The sequence below is a fragment of the Carlito syrichta genome, unplaced genomic scaffold (genome assembly GCF_000164805.1).
Source record: "Carlito syrichta isolate Samal-C Ts95f unplaced genomic scaffold, Tarsius_syrichta-2.0.1 Scaffold310863, whole genome shotgun sequence".
In the NCBI taxonomy this organism is placed as follows: Eukaryota; Metazoa; Chordata; class Mammalia; order Primates; family Tarsiidae; genus Carlito; species Carlito syrichta.
Window position 1 is genome coordinate 1,215,962 of NW_007254959.1, and position 20,931 is coordinate 1,236,892.

General features: G+C 47.1%; 1 protein-coding gene across 1 annotated transcript in view; it reads right to left on the bottom strand.

Moving 5' to 3' along the window:
- DPP6 (dipeptidyl peptidase like 6) overlaps positions 1–20,931 on the bottom strand; it is a 53,825-nt gene that overhangs the window by 18,602 nt on the left and 14,292 nt on the right. Inside the window, exons 2-5 of the mRNA XM_021717751.1 lie at positions 20,715–20,813; positions 16,656–16,725; positions 13,080–13,274; positions 3,617–3,671 (exon numbers count right to left, since the gene is read on the bottom strand). Of these exons, the coding sequence (XP_021573426.1) occupies positions 3,617–3,671; positions 13,080–13,274; positions 16,656–16,725; positions 20,715–20,796 (402 nt within the window). The 5' untranslated portion in view covers positions 20,797–20,813. The remainder of the gene's footprint in view (positions 1–3,616; positions 3,672–13,079; positions 13,275–16,655; positions 16,726–20,714; positions 20,814–20,931) is intronic.

Below are 20,931 nucleotides of genomic sequence, written 5' to 3' on the forward strand. Positions count from 1 at the left end.
AGCATAGCAGACCAAATAAACATTGATAGAGAAACAGTTAGGAAAATCTTAACTGAAAATCTTGGCATGATAAAGGTGTGTGCAAAAATGGTTCCGAAGGAGCTTTTGCATCACAACAATGCACCAGCTCCCACAGCACTATTTGTGAGGGAGTTACTAGCCAGTAAACAAATAACTGTAGTGGAACATCCTTCCCACTCACCTGATTTGACACCCAATGACTTTTTCTTTACCTGAAGATAAAGGAAATATTGAAAGGAAGATATTTTGATGACATTAAGGACATCAAGGGTAATATGATGACAGCTCCGATGGTCATTCCGGAAAAAGAGTTCCAAAATTGCTTTGACAGATAGACTAGGCATGGGTGTTGGTGAATTTCACTATGCCATTGTAGTGATATTCAGCAATATGGTATGTAGCACTTTTTCTAGGATGTGTTTGTGAACTTAACCGTCAGACCTCATGTGTGTGCATAAGCACGTGTGTGTGTGTGTCTGAGTGTGTGACCTTATAAGCATGTATATCTGTGTTAGTGTGCATAAGCATGTGTGTGTGTGAAGATGGGTGTGTGTCAGCATATGTGTACAAGCATAGTATGCATGAGTGTGTATAAATGTGTGTACATGAGTGTGTGAGCATGTGTATGCATACTCATAAGCATATGTATGTGTGTATATAATCATGTGTGTGTATGTTAGTGTGTGAGCATGTTATGTGAGCATGAGTGTCTATGTTAGCATGTGCATTATTTGAGTGTATGTATGTGTATATAAGCATGTGTGTATGTGTGAGCATGTGCATATAAACATGCATGTCTGTGTGAGAGTCTCTGTGAGTATGTGTGTGTTCATGAGCATGTGTGTGTGTATAAGCATGCGTGTTAGTATGTGAACATGTGTGTGTTGGGGATGGGAATGTAGAGAACCCATGTACCTGAAGGAGAGACTGTGATACCCACGTCATGCCAAACTCCTCTTGAGAGTAGCCATATATAACCCGTATGATTGCTAAAGTTTGTCATATTATAATACACTATGATAATGTTTCTTTGACAGAGAAGGAATGCTTTATCTAATGACAATAAGAGTAGTTTCATTTTCTGACAAATGACATTTATAGTTAATGGACTTAACATGTCCTACAAATCATTCTGTATTCTGTTTAAAGTACATTTGTCCTGTGTGCCTTGTGGCTTACTTGTGTGTACATGACAGGCTGGCAACCTTGTACAGGGGTGATTTTTAGTCTCAGGCTGGAACCCGCAGGACACAAGCCATAGGGGTTCCTGGCTCCCCAGGACACCTGGGTTGCAGGGCAGACTCATTTAGATGTGAAGGGGAACTTGAAGGGAAAGGCTGCAGAACGTCAATCCACTGAAAGAATTGATGACTGAATTCTTCTGAGGATAATGCAGTTAAGGGGTTCACAAAAACTTCTAAGTCACGTTAAAACAAAACATCACAGGCCAGGCTTGTGGCTCAGCCTGTAATCCCAGCACTTTGGGAGGCTGAGGTGAGTGGATTGCCTGAGCTCGTGGGTTAGAGACCAGCCCAGGCAGCTTGGCGAGACCTTGTCTCTACAATGAATCAAAAATTAGCCAGGTGCAGTAGTGCGTGCCTGTAGTTCCGGCTACTTGGAAGGCTGAGGCAGAAGGACTGCCGGAGCCCAGCAGGACGACACTGGGGGGGGCTGTGAGCATGCCACTGCACTCCAGCCTGGGCGACAAAACAAACTGAAAACAAAAACAAAAAATCCTTGTGTCATTGAAAGAGGCCTGGGAACCCATTTAGGCAGAATGGCAAAAGGAAGATCACCGGCAAGGAGCCCACAGGCAGCTCCTTGGCTGATTTCAGTGATGAAAGTATGGAGGTATGTCAGCTGTGTTCTTTTTAAAAAGAAAGTATCATTGTTTTTTATTTTTTATTTTATTTTATTTTTTTTGAGTTGGAGTCTCACTCTGCTGCCCAGACTGGAGTTCAGTGGCCGCTCCCGGCCACCGCAGCCTCGCCTGCTGGGCTCCGGAGATCCTTCCATCTCAGCCTTCCAAGTAGCTGGAACTACAGGCGCGTGCTACCACGCCCGGCTAATTTTTGATTTATTGTAGAGATGAAGTCTCGCCAAGTTGCCCAGGCGGGTCTCGAACCTGCGGGCTCAGGCAATCCACTCACCTCAGCCTCCCAAAGGCGTGGGATTACAGGCTGAGCCACCAAGCCCGGCTGTATCATTGTTTTTTAAAGACAGGGTCTCCATCTGTCACGCAAGCTGGAGTGCAGTTTCACCATCATAGTTTGCTGTAACCTTGAACTGCTGGCCTCAAGAAATCCTCCCACCTTGGTCTCCCAAAGTACTGGGATTATAGGTGTGAGCCACTGCACCTGGCTTTAATTGCGTTCTGAAGGGTGCATGGGTTCCCCCTTCCATAAATCACCCTAGACTACCTATGGTGCTAGACCAGCCACTTGTTGAGAAAGCCTGCTTACCACCTACATCCTCTGTGTCCAGAAATGAGTTATTAAAGGTCCTGAGTGGGTGGGGCAATGTTTTAAACACAGGAAGGGGGATCAAGCTCTCGGGGATGACATTGATGTCTGTTTGGAGCAGAGTAAGAACTAGATAAAGACTGACCAGGCTCCCCTGCCTCTGAGCTACCAGTCTATTGTGCGGAAGAGGATGGGTGTCGACACCCAAGTTACACCTACCAGTGACTCATCTGGTTCTGAACCTCACAGATATGTGTCTAGAATGTGCCTCCAGAACTCTGTATCCAGGCTCTGATCTCAGCAGAGAAGCCAGTGATCCCTTCCCTTCCCTGACTGCCTCACCACCAGTAGATACAGAGGTAGGTGGGGAGGGTCTCCTCTGTGCCTTGTTTCTGGGATCAGCCCACAGGGTAAGGTCAGGTCTGGAATGCACACGGCTCCCATCACATGCTGCACTCAGGTTTTGGAGGTGATGACGTAAGAGGTATTGCGCTGATGACCTGGGCCTGTACTGTGAGTTGTTCTCTCAGTAGGGAGAGGAATCTATGCCAATCTATCTAGTTCTTGACTTCTTGAGAGCATGAAGCTCCAAGTCCAGACTGTGTGAGTAGAATGTGGCTGTGTGTCAGGGTGATGACAGGTGGTCCTCCAATCATGGGCCTCCACGACAGTCTGGGTGTCCTGGGCTACCAGATGGGAGGATCTCTGGTGTGGCAGCTCAGTGCATGACACTCCCCACTTCTTTCCATCTAACTAAACATGGCTACTGCCCATAAGGATATCCAGAAATAGATTCCTGTTTCCCTTATTTCCTGGGTTACCACACCAAGAACTATAGCAGGCTTATGGAAGAAAAGGAATTAGAAACCTTATAGAGCTCTCCAACAAGGACCCGATTTCTTTTCTCTTTCCTTCCAGATAATGTAAAAAGAAACTTTGTTAAATGAGCTGATCAAATGAAAACTCCCATTGCTAAAATCACTAAGCACCTCACCTCTTGCTCTTAAAAAAATAATTACTTGTGCACCATCAGACCAGAGACGTTCTCAATAAATCAGGATTAGGCCTGGATGATGACGTAGGTCTACACTCTTGAACAAAGGGGTGTTCCCACACAGGCAGTACACACTTACCTTCCCGAACACGGCCACACGAGTTTTGTCAATATACTGCTCTTTCAGCATTGTTCTGCAAAGTCAAAGAGGAGAGGGAGGGTTCAGTATGCATCCTGATTGTACTTGTTCTTCCTGTGGCCTACAGTCCTGTTTTCCAACCATCTCAGGTGTGAAACCTCTTTTCAAATAAAAAGCAATCTTGATATTCCATTATAATTGTTTGTTGCTTTTATTTATTTAGTACAGGGTCAGAATGTTCACATTTAAAACTCAAAGCACCTTTGCAATCACTCTGTAGAACTTGCCGGCACGTAAAGCCTACTGACCGAGAGACACTATAGTTCACAGCAACAACGCCCGTGAGGGGTGGGCTCAGTCATGCTGGGTTCCAACCTCTTGTTGCTCTTTGTCCCCAGGAGAGGAGGGGGAGGAGGACCCTCTCAAGACTTGTACTTACTTCATTACATAATTATTCTTTCCCTGAGCTTCCTGCTGCAGTCCTTCTTTGAAAACCATCAGCTCTGTGTTGACATTACCTGGGTCTCTGCCTCCCCCTTGCCAGTATCTCATGCAACCCTTCCTCCAAATTGTGGTCTCTTGTCTCCCCCATAAAGTGGCTGAAATCTTTGTTTCTGAACCCTGATCAGCAGTAGGAGTCCTGCCACCTACTAGCTTTCTAGATAGAAATTACTGTATATCTAGATTTTTATATCTAGCCAAACTATAATATCAAGAGTTGAGATAGAATAAAGACATTTTTACGCATCTTCTACTAGTGAAGAGGAGAAAATATAATTTCTTTTCTCAACTCTCACAAGTTCCCAGTTGAGACACTATCCTGAAAACAACAGTCAGATTAACAAGAGAAAAACCAGCAGAAGTTTGTGGATACATGATGTACCCATTACACAGGGAAGGACTCAGTTTAAAGTCTCTCAAGATGGCAGCTTACGAGCCTTGCTTAAATATTATTTTAACAAAGGGCAATACATCTAAGCATAGCAATAAGACAAAGGAGAAAGGAGGTCCAGTCTTTTAAAAGGTGGAAAAATGTAATGTGGGAAGGTAAAAAATCCGTTTCCAGATTCCTCTGGTGCCGCTGATGTCTTCTGTCGGCCAATAAGTGGGTGCTCTCTCCAGAGAGAAAAGATGTATGCCTTACCATCAGGCAGACAGAGGCTGAGGCAGACGGTTACCTTGTGTTATCAGTGGCTTTTTATTTTATCTTATTTTAAAGATGTGGGGTACAATTCAGGATTAGGTATATAAGTGGACATTGTACAGGTAAAGTTTGGGCCTCTCTTTGGTCCCCACTTTGCCTGGTTTGAGATTAGGTACCCTTATTGACGTTGTGTCCCCACTCCCACTTCAACAGTGTTTTTAACTTAACAATCCTTAATATTTTGGGGAGACATATTTTGGTTTCCTTCACTACATATACGAACGAATGCATAAATAAAAAGGAGGATGTATTTCTATTGTTCCTTAGCCTATGACCCAGGGTGTGTGTATGTTTCCTGTAGGCATGTGTGTGTGTGTGTGTGTGCGCGCACACACACACACACTCATGTGACCACATAGGTCACCCAAAGGAAAATGGTGAAGAAAATCCCAAGTTGACCCTAGTGGCAACCTGTCCAAATAGAGTAAAAAATGGGGGACACATCTCAATATATAAAATTGTAATCAATAGATAACTAGTATGTCTGAGCATTTTGAAAAATACAAATAAGAATATGCGTGGCATGAGGAAATAACAGGGAAATATTATGAGTAGTTACACAGAAATAACTCAAGAAAAAGACAAGACTTCTAGAAAAAATATCAAAAGATGCATAGAAAATTAGAGCTCTAAAGTACACTACCTGACTCTGCAGTGAGCAATTTACATTGTGATCCTAAGTCTCTAGCTACTGATTTAACTAGATCTGATATGCCTGCTGCAAAAGGAGTCAAAGATGATAAATCATGTAGTAATGATAACTATATTCAGAAATATGGAGACAAATACTTGACAAAATGGTTACTGAGGTTGAGAGTGGTTGTCTCTGGGGAGCAGGCCTGAGATGAGGGGAGATAGGAGTCTGACAAAGGAATCTGTTTTTGTGGTTGTGGTTACATTTGTTATACATTCGATCATGTCCTCGTAAAAAAAGACACGTTGATATCTCAGAAAGTGACCATATGTGGAAACAGGGTCTACTGTGGATGCAATTAGCTAAGGTTAGACGAGATCATACTGGAGCAGTGGGGCCTGCATCCAACATGATCAGTGTCCTACTGGGAAGAGAGGAGACAGAAATACAAGAAGAACATCATGTGAAGGCAGGGTGTTGGAGTAACATATTCACAAACCGAGGAATGGCAAAGATGGCAGGCAGACGGCCAGAAGCTGAAGAAGTGAGGAAGCGTTCTCTGCTATAGGCTTCAGAGGGAACACAGCCCTGCCCACACCTTGATTTTGGTGTTCCAGTTCTAGAGAATGAGTACTTTTGCTTTTTGAAACTGTTGTACAGGTATTACAGGATAGCCTGGAAGACGTCCATGTCTGCTGGGCCTGGGATCTGGAGGCACAAGCATATATATGTACCCTGAGTCACTGGCTAGGGCATGCTGCAGGCATATCCATATATTTGGAAACAATGACTACATTTCCCCAAGTTCCTAAATGCTCTCTTCATGACCTTGATTCCCGATATTCAGAGATCCATCTGGGGATATCTGGGTGGAAGGTTCTGGCATAGTCAGTTTTATTCAAGATGGATGCACCCAGTTCTTTGAGGATTCTGCCCCATGGCCAGATGTCTGGATCTCATTTTCTGGGGGTAGGGGAGTGTCTGTGAGGTAGCCCATAGAGTCCATGGGGCTTGGAGTGAGCCAGATGTACTATGAAGGGCATGAGACCAGGATCTTGGACTCCATTCCAAACTGCAAAAATATCTCGTATTTTTATTCTCAGCCCTGCTGCTAAGTCAGCAGGCAGCCTCAGGTCTTTGGCAACCCTTCATCTAATTACCCAGTGACTCTCACTTTTTGATCTAAAACCTATAAATCTTGCTAATGATCCTCATTTGTAAAGAAATTTGGAGTCTTCCAAGGACAGTTGTTTTTTCTAATATCAAATATCTTCTTGTAGCTGTATTTTTACTCATCAATTGAACAAATCTCATGTTTCCTAGGGAACAGTGCAACCCCAAGGTCAAGGAGAGTTTGATCTCATACATGTGGTACACTTTTTAATTGTTGAGGATGGTATGTGACACAGCAGCAGCTGAACCAGAATCTATTAGGGCACTGTGCTTTTCTAGTGTGCATAGAGGTCAGTGCCACACTGGGGTTGGAGGGGAGCCCGAAGAAGAACTTGGAAAGACACAGCTCAAGAAGTCATCTGTGGAGGATGGTAGGATAACGTCATGACACAGCAGCGACACTGATTACACTGTATGTGGTGACATATGTTCAGTCTGTCACCCAGACTGAAGTGGTTGGGACATGGAGCGGTCTGGAGCATGCACAGGAGCCTTGAGCAGGGTTGGGTGAAAATGTGGAGACAGGAGGCCAAGGAGAAGACCTTGTAGGTGACAACAGGGCCATGAATGAACATGGAGTATCCAGGAGACCCTAGGAAGCCTGCTGGTGGGAGGGCAGAGGCGCGCATTTGCATGTCGTGGTGCCCCCACCTCTTCCTCCAAGAGGTGGGCGGCACTGGCTGCCACGTCTCCTGTCTTCTGGCCCACTGCCATGCCCCTGCTGTGCCAAGCCCTCTCCATCCAGTCAGTGGTGACATGGCAGAACCTGAGGGCCACACTGTGCCCACCTGGAAGCTTCTGATGGGCAGTCTTGGTTCTGGGCTGCCGCCAGCCTGTGAAGACTCTCTGAGCTGTGCTGCCATGAAGGCCCTTTCTACTGAGCTCTCCTCCCCGCCTCTGTCCACACCTATAGTTCTCCTACCCAGTACCCTTCAGATATTCCTCCTTTGTATGCCTGATTCCATCTCGACATCTGCCTCCCAGGGGACCCAAGCTGATACAGGTGTCAGGGACAATGCCACCGCTTGTAGCACCTTCAGAGCAGAGGAACCTCACAGAGACTCGACTTAGCAGGAAATGGGAAACCAGTGAGAAAAATGGGATCCCTGGGTTCCTCCTGCATTGTGGCGTGAGTGGGCATGGTAGGGATGGCTGGGCATTGCAAGGTCACCATCCAGCCACTCCTGCCTCCCAGGGCGAAGACCCCATGGGTTCAGCATCCCCATCTCCAGATTTACTAGCATACCTCATCTTGCTGACTCAGCTTTAGAAAGTCTCCAGATGATTCTTCACCTTTCCACCCTCAAGGGTCAGGCAAGCTGTCCCCCTTCCCCTGCCTGCCAGCCATCAGGGCAACATTCCTGCTGAAGGGGGAGAAGGTGACAACAGGGCAGCAGCTGAGGCCCTGTCAGCTGGACTGTCTGCCTTCCTATTTTGGTGAATCAGTTCCCTGCTGAGGATGCTGGACAAGCTCTTTGACCTTTGGGACCTTTCTTTTAGAGATAGGGTCTGGCTGTTGCCCAGGCTGGAGTACAGTGGCACAATCACAGCTCACTGAAGCCTCGGACTTCTGGGTTCAAGCAGTCTTCCCACTTCAGTCTCCCAAGTAGCTGGGACTCCAGGCCTGTGCCACCACATCTGGCCAACTGGACCTTTTTAATAAATGGGCTCACAGTTCCACCTCCTGGAAATGTTTGCAGCAGCCATGCAGTCATGCCCGTGAAGTCCAGGCAGTGCCCAGAATCATTGTGTCCTTTCCTCGTCCTTCCCACCAGTGTTTTTCTCAGTCCACACATGGACTGGCTCTCTCCTGCCCCTCTAGATTCCACAAACCTCTGTGCCTCAAGGGGATGGCTGGTAGGAACAGACTGTGGTTCCCCTGTTCTCTGGCTATTGGTTGGGTTTGGCCCACCGGAGCCCCGTGGGAGCCCAGTGGCAGGGATGACCCAGATCAGGACATAGGCTCCCCTGTCGTCTGCCTTGCCCAGCTCCTAACAGGGCTCCCCTGCCCATGAGAGACTCCCTCTTCTGGCCCTGATATCGCTCCTGCTGCTGCTATTACTACTACAGGACACTGCAGCCACTCCTGTCGTCTCCCTAACCCTGCCCATGCTTTGTAAGCATTCACTCTATCCATCTCTCCTCAAAACACTGGATTTGAGTGTTCTCTACTGGAACTGTGACCCATCAAGCTCCCTGCACTGCTACCAGAATTATGAGTCTGAGAAATAAAGTTGACCTTGATACTTCCATACTTAAAAAAAATCCCGTGGTCTTTTACAATCTAGAGGATGGTAGGAAATTCTTAAGCTAGTGTGGGAAGTGAGACATACTCAATCCCATCTTCCTTCTCCATTTATCCCTGACCCTCTCTGGTTCATCTTCCTCTCTACTCACCCCTGCCCCCTCCCTGGGCCACCTGTACTGCTTCTCAGTGGGCTCCAAATGGACTGTGTCTTTATATTATCCCGAGATCTTCATTTCTGCTATTTTCTCTGTTTGGGATGTACACCTCTTATTTTCTCTCAGGCAAATCTCTATCATTCTTCAAGGTCTTGGCCAACGACCCCCACTCCTAGCCCTCCTAGGCAGGGCTGCGGGCTTCTATAGCACTTGCTAGGTGCTAGTGGAACTCCATCCTGGCCTGAGTGGTGGGTTTACTTGGCTGTCTTCCTCCCTTCCACAGGGCCCTACGCTCACCTCAGCTGCTGATGGAAAGTGCAGCCCAGTGGGCTACCAGGTAAGGAGTTAGAACTACAAAGAGGGCCTGGGAACTTGGGAAGAGAAAGGAGGGAAACTTAGAAATTTAGAATATAACGTAGCCATTTCTTTTTTTTAGGTGGAGTCTCACTGTCGCCCAGACTGGAGTGCAGTGGCCGCTCCCGGCCACCGCAGCCTCGACCTGGTGGAATCCGGTGATCCTTCCGCCTCAGCCTTCCAAGTAGCTGGAACTACAGGTGCACGCTACCACACCCAGCTAATTTTTTTTTTGATTTATTGTAGAGGTGAGGCCTCGCCAAGTTGCCCAGGTGGGTCTCGAACCTGCGGGCTCAGGCAATCCACTCACCTCAGCCTCCCAAAGGCGCGGGATTATAGACTGAGCCACCGAGCCCGGCTACATAGCCATTTTGAATCAGCACAACCATTTTACTTAGACCTCACCCCTTGAAACTCCTTTGCTATAGAGTTTGCATGGCCCACATGTCCTTTTACCCTATAATTGTTATTAAGAAAAATACTTTGTCTTTAGAAACTGGTGATTACACAGAACCCCTTAAGCATGTCCAGTCTTGTTAACAATCTATCTTTTAGACATTCGTATTTATCCATTGTTATTGGCCACTCGTGATGACCGCCAGCACACCACCAGGAGGTATGTTTATTGGTATATTGTTATACGACCATGACAACCTCCAGCTCACCACCTGAGGTCTTGAGCCGTCGATACCTGGTGATATCAAGATACTAGATTCATGCTACTACTATGGAAACCAAAGAATACAACTCTGGATACTCCTTTTGGCTCAGATCTCCTCCGGATCTAAGCTCCCCTTGCTTTAAAGGCCCTTAAATATGCCCAGCCGCCAGCCTTCCATGTCATACTCACCTGAGTGCTGGCCCCCTTTTCATCTGTGAAAGGTGAATAATAATTTCCTTCTACTTTCCTCTCTGATGTAATCTTGCATTATTCGCCTGGCACCAGCCTACCTTGCCTCAGTTTGCCCTTTCAGGGAGGTACATGATGGGTTGGTGTCATGATCTCTAAACTTCTGGTAAAACTGGGCTATTTTGTTCTGACTACCAACAATACATTCTAGCTCCTAAAGAAATTCTAGTCAAGTTTCCTATGGCTTGAAACACCCTTTCTAAGAAAGTCTGTACATTTCATGGACAGTGCCACCTTTCTAAGAAAGTCTGTACATTTCATGGACACTCTAAGCTTTATCATTCTTCATGTGCTCTGGTTCTTGTGAGCATCAGTGGTTTAAAGGTTGACATTAAATGTTTTTCCAGAACAAGTTCTGCCTTGCTTTGGAATAGATGGCTAAGTTGGTTCCTTATTTTTAGAAAACAACATGAGTGTGAAATACTTTTTTGTCGTCTTGTTCCTGTGCTCTAGGGGAGATGCCAGGTAGAGCCAAGTGCTCAGGTGAGCCTCAAGGACACTATGACCTTCCACTGGGCCCTCCATGGCGGGGAGGCCCAGAGAGGTAGGCCAGGTGGATGAGGAAAGAGCAGGAATGAGCAGGAAAATGCCACATACATCAAAAAGGACAAAGGAGGAGGGACAAAGAGGCCAGGAGAGCCCTCACATGGCTTCTCATGGAGCCCACCCCACCTCAGAGTCCAGCCTGGGACCACCCTCTCATCCTGGGAAGCTCTGTAACTGCCATTGCCAGCTGCTGAGCCAGCAGCCACCTGCCCTTCCCCCTTCCAAACAGAACCCCTGTGTCCATTTGCCTGCCCAGGGGCTGACCCCACACCAGGGTTCGGTGGGACACTCGGTCTCAAGGTAACTGCCTTTACTTCTCTTGCCAGTGGTGGGCTCTGGGTTCCAGGATCTGAAACGGGCAGAGTAAGGCCAGAAAGATGGAAGAGAGGTTTGCTGGGTGCTGCTCTCCTGAAGCAGAGACTCTTCCCTTCCTTTCTGGAAATTTCTGGAAGTGGCTCCCTCCCCAACCTGCTGGAGAAGCATGGAGCCAGATGCTACTGACTGGCATCCTTTGAGCATAAGGGAAGTCAGCTCAGGATGAGGCCAGTATGGCTGAGAGGTGGAGATAGCCCGGATCTTGGGTAACATTGCTGGTCTCTGGATCAATCAGTCCTGAGGTTTGACATTCCTGTGGGCTGTCAGAGTCAGCATAATTCCTTATTTTTAAAGTACATCTGAGATTGTGTGTATGTGTGTGTGTGTGTGTGTGTGTGTGTGTGTGTGTGTGTGTCATTGTTGACTTCCAGGAGAAAGCATCCTAGCACATACACCTTCCCTAATTATCCAAGTCCTCAAGTTTCTGTCTGTAACACCACACACAAGCTTCTAAAGATATCACTTTTTCTCTTTAACTAGCTCATAGCTCCCTGAAGGAGAAGAAGGTGCCATTCATTCATTCACTCACTATTTTCTCCATTTAAAGATCATTCATTGAGGCATACCATGTGTTATTCATCTTTTTAAAAACGAGAGAAAATATTTTGGAGTCCGTAAAATCTTTTAAGCCTATAAAGACTATTGACATGGTGTCAAGCACAGTTTACATGCTTACAGTTTACATGCTTACATATAGTCCTTTGGTCAGCAAACAAGCGCCAGCTGGACTCTATATTCCAGACTCTTCACATGCCCCGGGGCCAGCATCATGCAGCCCTGTCCATGGCAAACATGATCATCAACTCTAGTCAGCTGAATTGTTCTTGTGACATCTCTCAGGTGAAGTCAGGTTTAGCTCAGCAGTCCTCTGTGCCATAAGACTATGAAAACCATATTTCTACAAAGTGAGCCTAAAGGCCAGCTGTAGCCTTGCAATGGGTTTTTTTGTTGTTTGTTTGTTTTTTGAGTCAGAGTCTCACTCTGTCACCCATGCTAGAGTGCAGTGGCATGATCACAGCTCACGACAGCCTTGACTTCCTAGGCTTAGGTGATCCTTCTGCCTCAGCCTCCCAAGTAACTGGGACTACAGGTATGTGCCATCATGCCAGGATAATTTTTTGATTTTTTTTTTTGGTAGAGATGAGGACTCACTATATTGCCCAGGCTAGTCTTGAACTCCTGGCCACAAGCGATCCTCCTGCCTTGGCTTCCCAAAATGCTGGGATTATAGGTATGAGCCACTGTGCCCGGAAGGCACAAATTCTTAATGTCTTTTTAATTTCCAGGGCCACAATAAAATCCAATACGCAATTTTGAGCATCTGTCCCTTGGTGCTAAACTGCTTTCTGTTCTGTTCTCTGTAATACTGGGTTGGTCTTGCTGATTCAGTGACAGGAATGATGAAACAACTGCCCTTCTTTAGAACTGAGGAGGGCACTTGTGACCCACTCCCTGGATGTGAAGGAGGTCCTCTTCTCAGTAAGGAGGGTCATCCACTTGCATGAATCCAACCTTATCCATGTTCTTTTTCTTTCTTTCTTTCCTTCCCTACCTCTTCTCTCTTCCCTGTGGGATAGATGACTAAGATGTGCCCAGACACCATTTCTGCCTCTAGCACCTTGCATTAATATACTCAACAAATAATCTGCCCGGCTATAAGAAAACGAGTATACACACCTTTAGGAGAACATTCCTAACAATTTCCTTTGAAACTCGCTTCAGAATTAATGGCCCACAGAGTTTTGTAGGTATGAGCAAATTGCATGCAAAATGTGTACATCCACAAAAAGTATCCGTGCACTCTACCCCTACCCACTCCCCACCCTGCCCCCCGTCTCTCTTGCTTTTCCTGGAAGGTACTCACCGCACAGCCTCCATCTGATCCTTCTCCTCCAGGGAGCCCAGCCGCTTCCTCACTTCATGCAGCAGCTTGGTCCCCTGGAAGCCGCTGCCTCGGCCATCGCATTTGACTACCACTGCCCCGTGGCTGCTCACCATCACCGTCTCCCAGGTTACTTCAAACTTCTCAGCCACGCTCTGGCTCCCTGGGGTGCCATCCCTGTAAAAGAGAGTCCAAGGCCTCAGCATGCTTGTTGCATGTTTGTTGCTAACAGATAACCACGTCCGAGGGTTCTTTCCTAAAGGGCTTTATCTTTATCCCGGCCACCTCATGTCGGGCTCCACCCTCCCAGATTCTGTTGCCCAGGACAGAGGAGTTGGGCTCTGTCTATACTCCCATAAGGCAAGGAAGAAACTGGGCACTCAAAGAGCCCGGGCACCCAGGGTCATCTCTAAACACACTGGCACAAACAAAGAGACAGTCCCCAAAGGCATTTGTTTGGTGAGGAAAGCAATAAAAATCCTCCCAGCTTCTCTTTTTGGTGTGTCCTCACTCTACTGCATGGCCACTGCTGTCTTTCCTGGGTTCTCAATATCTCAGGCTGGATCCCCTCAGTACCTATCCCATGAGAGACAACACTGTGTTGACTCTTCAGGGGCATCCCTGATTTGAAGACATGACCTCTCCTTTTATGACATTAGAACAAAGAGCACAAGTTGTATGTGCTCCGCCCAGCAGTGTGAACTCAGTGCTCTGGGCTGGGTGAGCTCCACTGTGCTCCTCTCCTACCAGCTCCTCATTTGGTGACCCCACGTTGCTAGCTGAAAGTCATCCCTGGTGGGGTATTTACACCATGGGAAAGGGCCTACACCATCAACAGGGCCATTTCGGTGCAGTCCTGGTTGTTAGACATTTCCTAGCATGCTCACGGGTGTGGGGCAAGTTTTAAAATAATTTTTTCCTTTGGTGGGAAAAGAATGAACTGGAGAGGAAGCCAGCCCCAGGTTCAGCCTGCCTCCCAAAACAGAAGTAGATGGCAGCACCCTCGTCTGAGTGGGAACTCTTCTCCAATGGGGTGATAGTTCTGACCACAACACCATTCCTAGCTTTCTGTCAAGGGTGGAGGGCATACAGGGAGGAGTGGGGTGTGGGTGAGAGAAGGAACACTGGCCCAGGAGTAGTGCACTTGAGGGCTACATGCTAAAGGATCCTGACCAGTGACCATGTTGCTTTATGTCAAGTGTGTATTGGTTTTCTTTTCTTTTTATTTGTTTGAAGTAGGCACTGCCTGGTATAGGTCTTTTGAAGTCTCAGGGTCCCCAAATCTCCTTGCTGTCATATTTGAAGTCATAAAAAGAAACAAATAAGCAAAAAGACATGCCTTTTAGGGGAGCCAATGAGGCTGGAGACAGCGGATCTGCACCCGCCATTAGCCGTCCCAGGCTCTGTCTGGGCTCAGGAGAGTACAGGCTGTCTCGACCCAGTGCTTTCACTTTTACTTTTGAAAGGAGAGTGAGTTACTTTGTAAACTGAAAAGCTTTGGGGGATTTCCTTTAAGATTATTGAAAAAAAAGTATTCGGGAGAAAAACTGGGTTTGAAATCAGCATCTTTGTGATTGTGATGAAAAATCTGGTTTAGTAAGGGAGAAAGGAGGCAATGTGGGCAATATGTGTGTGGTTTGTGTGCGCGCAGGTGTGTGTGTGTGGTAGGGGTAGGGGGCATGTGTTTGTGTGCATGTGTTTGTAGATGTGGGTGTGTATAGGGGATTTGCGGATATGTGTGTGTGACTGTGCGCAGATGTGAGTGTGTGTGTGGGGGTGTAGGTGTGTGTGTAGATGTGGGTGTGTATAAGATATGCGTATGTGAAGAATGTATGTGTGTGCATGTGTGTGTATATGTGGGTGTGTGTGGGGTGTGAGAATATGTGGGTATGTGTGGTTGTGTTTGCGTATTTGTGTGCATGTGTGAGTGTGTGAAGAGGTGGATATGTTTGTGGGGTGTGGGGAGATGTGTGTGTGTGTGTGTGTGTGTGAGTATGTGTAGATGTGGGTATGTGTGAGGGATGTGGGGATATGTGTGTACTTGTGTGAGTGTGGGTAGGTGTGGGTGTGTGGGTGTGGTGTGGGGATATGTACGTACGTGTGTGCCTGTGTGTGAGTATGTGCAGACGTGGGTATGTGTATGGCATGTGGGGATATGTGTGTATTTGTGTGTGTGTGTGTATGTAGAGGTGGGTATGTGTGTGTGGGATGTAGGGATATGTGTGCACATGTGTATGTGTGTATGTGTGTAGGTATGTGTGTGGTGTGGGGATATGTGTGTACATGTGTGTGTGAGCATGTGTGGGTGTGGGTATGTATGTGTGGGGTATGGGGATGTATGTGTACACGTGTTGGTGTGTGTGCGAATTTATGTAGGTATGGAAATGTGGGAAGGTGTGGGAATATGTGTGTGTGTGTGTGTAGAGGTATGTGTGTGGGGGGGTGTGTGGTGTGGGGATATGTGTATACATGTGTATGCATGTGTGTGCGTGTGTGTAGGTATGGGTATGTGTGTGGGCATATGTGTGTGTGTGCATGTATGTGGTTGCCGGTCCAGAAATGGAGGGATGTGGGTTAACTGAAGAATGTAACCAGAGATTGGAATCTCTGCCCCAGGCATCTTTGTAGGAAAGCCTTCCTGAGCCCTCAAGAAGAGAGCAGGGCAAGACACCATGGTTAATCCAAGTTCCATCAGGTAACGTGGCCTTTACTCAGTGGGGGTCATCTCACTAAAATGGCCCCAATGTCAGCCTCTGCTCCAGCCTGACCGCTTTCAAGAAAACCTGGGAGACACGCTCTCTGAGCCAACGAGGGCATTCTGGAATTTCTCCTGCTCTGTGGGTCTTGAAAGAATAGACTGGGAGGTAAATATGCACATTTGTTCAATCATCTGGGTGGTGTCTTTCTCTGAGATGCCTCCCTGAGCTGTGTAAATACACGAGGAAGTTCCTCGAAGCCCAGGGCTTCTGGGGTAGAATCTGAAGCACCCCAGCAGAGGCTCACCCAGGGCCTTGAAAGCAAGATACCTCCTGACATTCTCCATCTACACTCATGGCTGTGTCTGAACCAGTTTTCCAGCCATTGTTGGTAACCTCAGGAGTCTTGCTTTCATGGTAACAGATAGCCCCGAGGCAGCCTGGGGAGAGGGGGTATAGTGCCCACTTTCCTTAACCTCTGGGGGTCTCCAAGAGTCCTGAAAACAACCTAACATTTGCTAAAGATGAGCTAAACTGTCCTAAGTTTTCAGTTTGCAACAATATCATTTCTTCTGCTTATCTTTTCTATTTTTTGAAATTTTTTTAGTTTTATTTTTTGTAGAGATGGGGTCTTGCCTGTTCCCCAGGCTGGACTAGATCTCCTGGGCTTAAGCAATCCTCCCACCTTGGTCTCCCAAAGTGTTGGGATTACAGGCATGAGCCATTGTGCCTGGCCTGCTTATCTTTTCTTAAGAGTTCTTTATTCTTTTTACCCGCTACATCCTCTGCAGCATTCATGTGTCCTAATGCCACTGAGTCCCAAAGTGAACACCCAGAAAAAGAAAGAGGCAATGGTACTTACACTACCAGGAGCAGAGGGTAGTGGGAGGTGTCAGTGAAGGTTGCTGGCTTCAGGATCTGCATGGGCAGGTCTAGGGATAAGCAGAGCACAGCATAGGTCAGGGGGTAATGTGGATCAGAGCGTGTTAGAATGTCCCTTGGGTGACCATGGGGGTGAGGCAGGTCCTGGGGGGAGGTAGGGCAGGAAGCCCACAGATAGGGGCTGGTCCAGTTTTTATCTCCATGGCTCTGGCTTGCTCCATGGTTCTGGCCAAGTCATCCAACCTGCGTGAGGCTTAGTTAATCTGTCGCAAGCTCACATTCAATCTTGCATATGGGAATATACTGAAAAACAAAAAAAAGACTCGATGGCCTAGATGGCCGGGAGCACTTGCTAGCAGCAGAATTTCAGGCAGGGAGAAAAATGACACCCTGAGGGCAGGCAGGCTGACTTGTTGCCAGGAAGCTTCTCACAGTTTCTGTCTGGACACAGCTGGGGATGGGAATTTGGGAGCAGTGGGGAAGGAGGGCAGAGGAAGAGACAGATGTGGGGAGTTAGGCAGGGGCCAGCAGCCCAGAAGGGATGGGGTGAGGGCCCTTGAGGGGCCTCCCTGCAACACCAAGTGGCTCTGCACACCAGCCTGGGCAACAGGGTGAAACCCTGTCTCAAGCCCTGGCATCTCTGCTCAGCCACCTGCTGTTTGTAGGTTTGTGCTGGGTAGGTCTGACTCTTTGCAGGAGCCACAGCAAGAGGACACTGGGGAAAGAGGGTGCAGTCCAGCTGTTTCTGCAACTACCAAGGTCACCGGATCGGATCTTTGGCAGCATGGAATCCAGTGGGTGAGGGAGAGGGAGTAAGAACCTAACCCCTCAAAATTGCCTCACCAATTCCTTCTGTTCCCCCTTCCCCAATGAACCTTCCTGCCCAAGTTAGAATTTGTTTACTGACGTGAACTACAACCCAGATTACCAAAGGCACAGCAATTAAATTGGAATTAGTGGCTTTTCAAGACAATTATGGTACAGATACACCACAGGCTTGGCAGTTGGCTGGGCTGCCACGCTCTGACCCAGCCTCTGATTACTGATTCAGGCTGAATGTTAATGGCTTGCAAATTGGCTCAGTGGCCCAGGGACTGGCAGAAAGGCAGGTCTTGGACTTTATCATTTAAATATCCATAAAACATGGTCTGGGCTGCTCTCTGCCACTGATAAGCCCAAGGGCAGACCTTGGAAACTGGGTTTTGACTGACTGAACACATTTCAGGGAGTCCTGCTGAAAGACTCTCTATTTTCCTTAAAAAAAAAAAAAAAAGTCTTAGCCTCTTGTAGTGCAAAATGGAAAAACAAAACAATACCAGGTCGGTAGGGCTCACATCTTTTAGGTTTTCTGTGATCGCAAAACGGTGCCTTCCCAATGCCAACCCCCATACACACAGCAGCACCCTCTCCTGGCATCAGTGCCCATCCAGCTACCTTCAAGGAAAGCCCATGCTGGACAGAGTGGGTGGCAAGATGGTTATCTGCTTCTAAAAGTATCTTCTGCATTTTGAGAGGAGGGGATGACAGTCACACATCAGTGCTTTGGGATTGGGAAGTGTGATCCAGGCAGCAGTGAGTAGGTGGGTTGCAGGAGGGGGAGGCCCGGTCTCAGGCTCAGAAAGGAATCTTGTCTGGGTGACTGCCTAAGGCTGTGGAGGAGCTGTGATATGAGTATACCCTGAGGGGGTTCAGATATGCGTGGCAACATGGGATCTCCACTGGGCTGGGATGATACACACGCTTCTTGGCCAAAGCAGATTGTCACTGTTTCCATTTATGGTTTCTCCGAGCTTAATTCTTCTCCCTCGTCTAGAATCTTCCCTATTCACTTCATCATCTCCTTCCTCAGAATGGTCACATGCGGGGTGTTTTAAAAGAGAAAGCCTCTGGGTTTGTTGGGGGGAATTTGAAACACATCATATTTGTAGACAGTTCTGACTTTCAGAGGTGAGTATATATATCTCTACAGGGCAACAGGGAAGCTGTACATCTTCCTAGCAAGGTTTAGAAGAGTTCTGAGAGTGTGCCTTCCTGTGGCTACATAGGGGGCCAGAATGTTTGGGAGGGGGGCTTGTAGTGGGCTGTAGGGTAGTGTGGTGACTGTGGACAGTGAGGGTTACTCTGCAATGGGTTGAACCCCAGGCTGGGATTCCAGAGCAGACTCCCCACACATCCATGGTAAATTATGCTTATTCCTGCTTAAGCCCTCCTCCTGCTGGCCCTTCCTTCCGGACAACCTTTCCTCTCCTCTTCTAAGCTAACCCAAAGCTGATGCCAGGGACTCTGTTCAAGTTCCATGCCCATGAACCTCCCTGCCATTTTATATGACAAGAGTCACTTTGTGTTAATCTTCAACTGACCAATGAGTAGCCTACAATCAAAGTCAAACATCAATCAATCAGAACCGCCATGTTTCAATCCTGCATTTACCGGATGGGAATGAACACCAACCAATCAGAAATGCTATGCTTCAATTTCACATTTACATGGCAGGAATGAACACCTACCAATCAGACTGATGTGTTTCAATCCCTTATTTGCATGGTGGGAATAAATACCAACCCATCAGAACTGCATGCTTCAATCCCTCATTTGCATGCTGGGAACCAAAAAGAGGCTCCCCTATAAAAACAACCTAAGATTGCTGGCTCGGGGCAGACAGCTCTTCTATGGCTGTCATGCCCACTGCAGTGTACTCAATAAACATGTCCTTTTCTACTCTGATCTGACTTGAGTGAATTCTAGGCAGCTTTATAGCACCTGCTTGGGTCAATCTGCTTCTGTTTCAGAGGGTGAGCCTTTGTTTCTGCTCTTAGGAGCTCAGTCTGTGTCTTATCTAAGCTACTGAACACAAGGGGGTTTCTGGCTAATACTCTAGGACTCAAGTCCTGGATGACAGGCCATTGTCCTACTGTAGGAGAAAGGGCAAACAAGGAGCTTCCAGAGACAATGTAGGGATGGTCTAAGGATAGCAAATTCAAGGCGCGAGCAGTTCCCCCTCCCTGCCCCTTCAGCTAAGTCTTTACTACTCAATCTTAACACTCTTTTCCCTGGAGCCTTGGCAACCTTCTCTTCCTTTTCAATAAAGAGTTCCAGCAGTTATTATCAACCAGTCAGAGTTTGCTCTTAGGAGTTTGCTACAACCTAAGAGATGATGGATAACCTATGGGTGAATGAGTGACTCAAAGGCAACTTCAAGGTTTGATGTCTAAGCTGTTTGACACAAACCCACAACCAAAAAGTTGCTATCTATAAATATAGGGAAGTCTGGAGGGGGGCAGAGTTCTGCAGAAAGGTAGTGAGAGTTGTGGAGGGCATTTACATTTGGGGTGCCCAAGGTAATTATCTAGTGGACAGTTAGGACACAGTGGAGCCGGATTGATTCGGGAGCCATTTACACAGAAGTAAGAGTTGAGCTCTGAGGATCTGTCTCCCTCCCAGAGATAGGAGTCCATGTTCAGCCAATGATTTAGGGTTTTTGATGCCTAGCAGTGTCTAGCACAGAGTTAACACTTAGAAAAATGCAAACCGAATGTTTGAATAAAAAGTTAAAGAGAAAGTAGGGCACAAGAAAAGAAAGGCAGAGGATAAATGTTTCTTAGGTTGTAACAAAACTCAGGTCCCTCATTACATAAACTGCAGTTGCAAGGATGGCCCCTCAGCAGCCTGTGATCAATGCTTAGAGGTGGGCTGATGAGGTAGCAAGGGTATCAGATGGCATAGAAGAGGAATTACCAAAGGGAAGAGATTTTCCCTGGATGGAGTCATGACAAGTTTACTAGGCTGTGATCTTCCCTAATTTGTCAGTCTCTCAAGGAGAGTAATCTCATATGCTCTACCTGTTTTGATTTGTCACCAGAGTGAATATTTTGGTTCTGGACACAGTAAGCTCCATGTAGGAGGAGTTACCCAGCAAGGAGATTGCCTGCCTGCGTGGCTGGGGGAGACTTCCACACACAGCAACCCACTGCTGATGAATGAGCTGGTTCCGAGCTGGTACTCTGTATTTCTTTTTAAAGGGAAAAAAAGCAACACTTACTATAATCATCGATCTCTATTTTCCTGTATTCTATTTTAGGCATCTGTCGGTCATTTATGGCCTTCTGTACATGTTCATTCATTTCAAGATCAAACAGTTCTGAAAAAGAGAAAAAAGTGACACACTGAGATTCAGTAATCATTTACTGAATACCTATGTGAGGCACGGGTTTTCACATGCATCAGGCTAAACTTTCTACATCAGTCCTTCCTGGAGG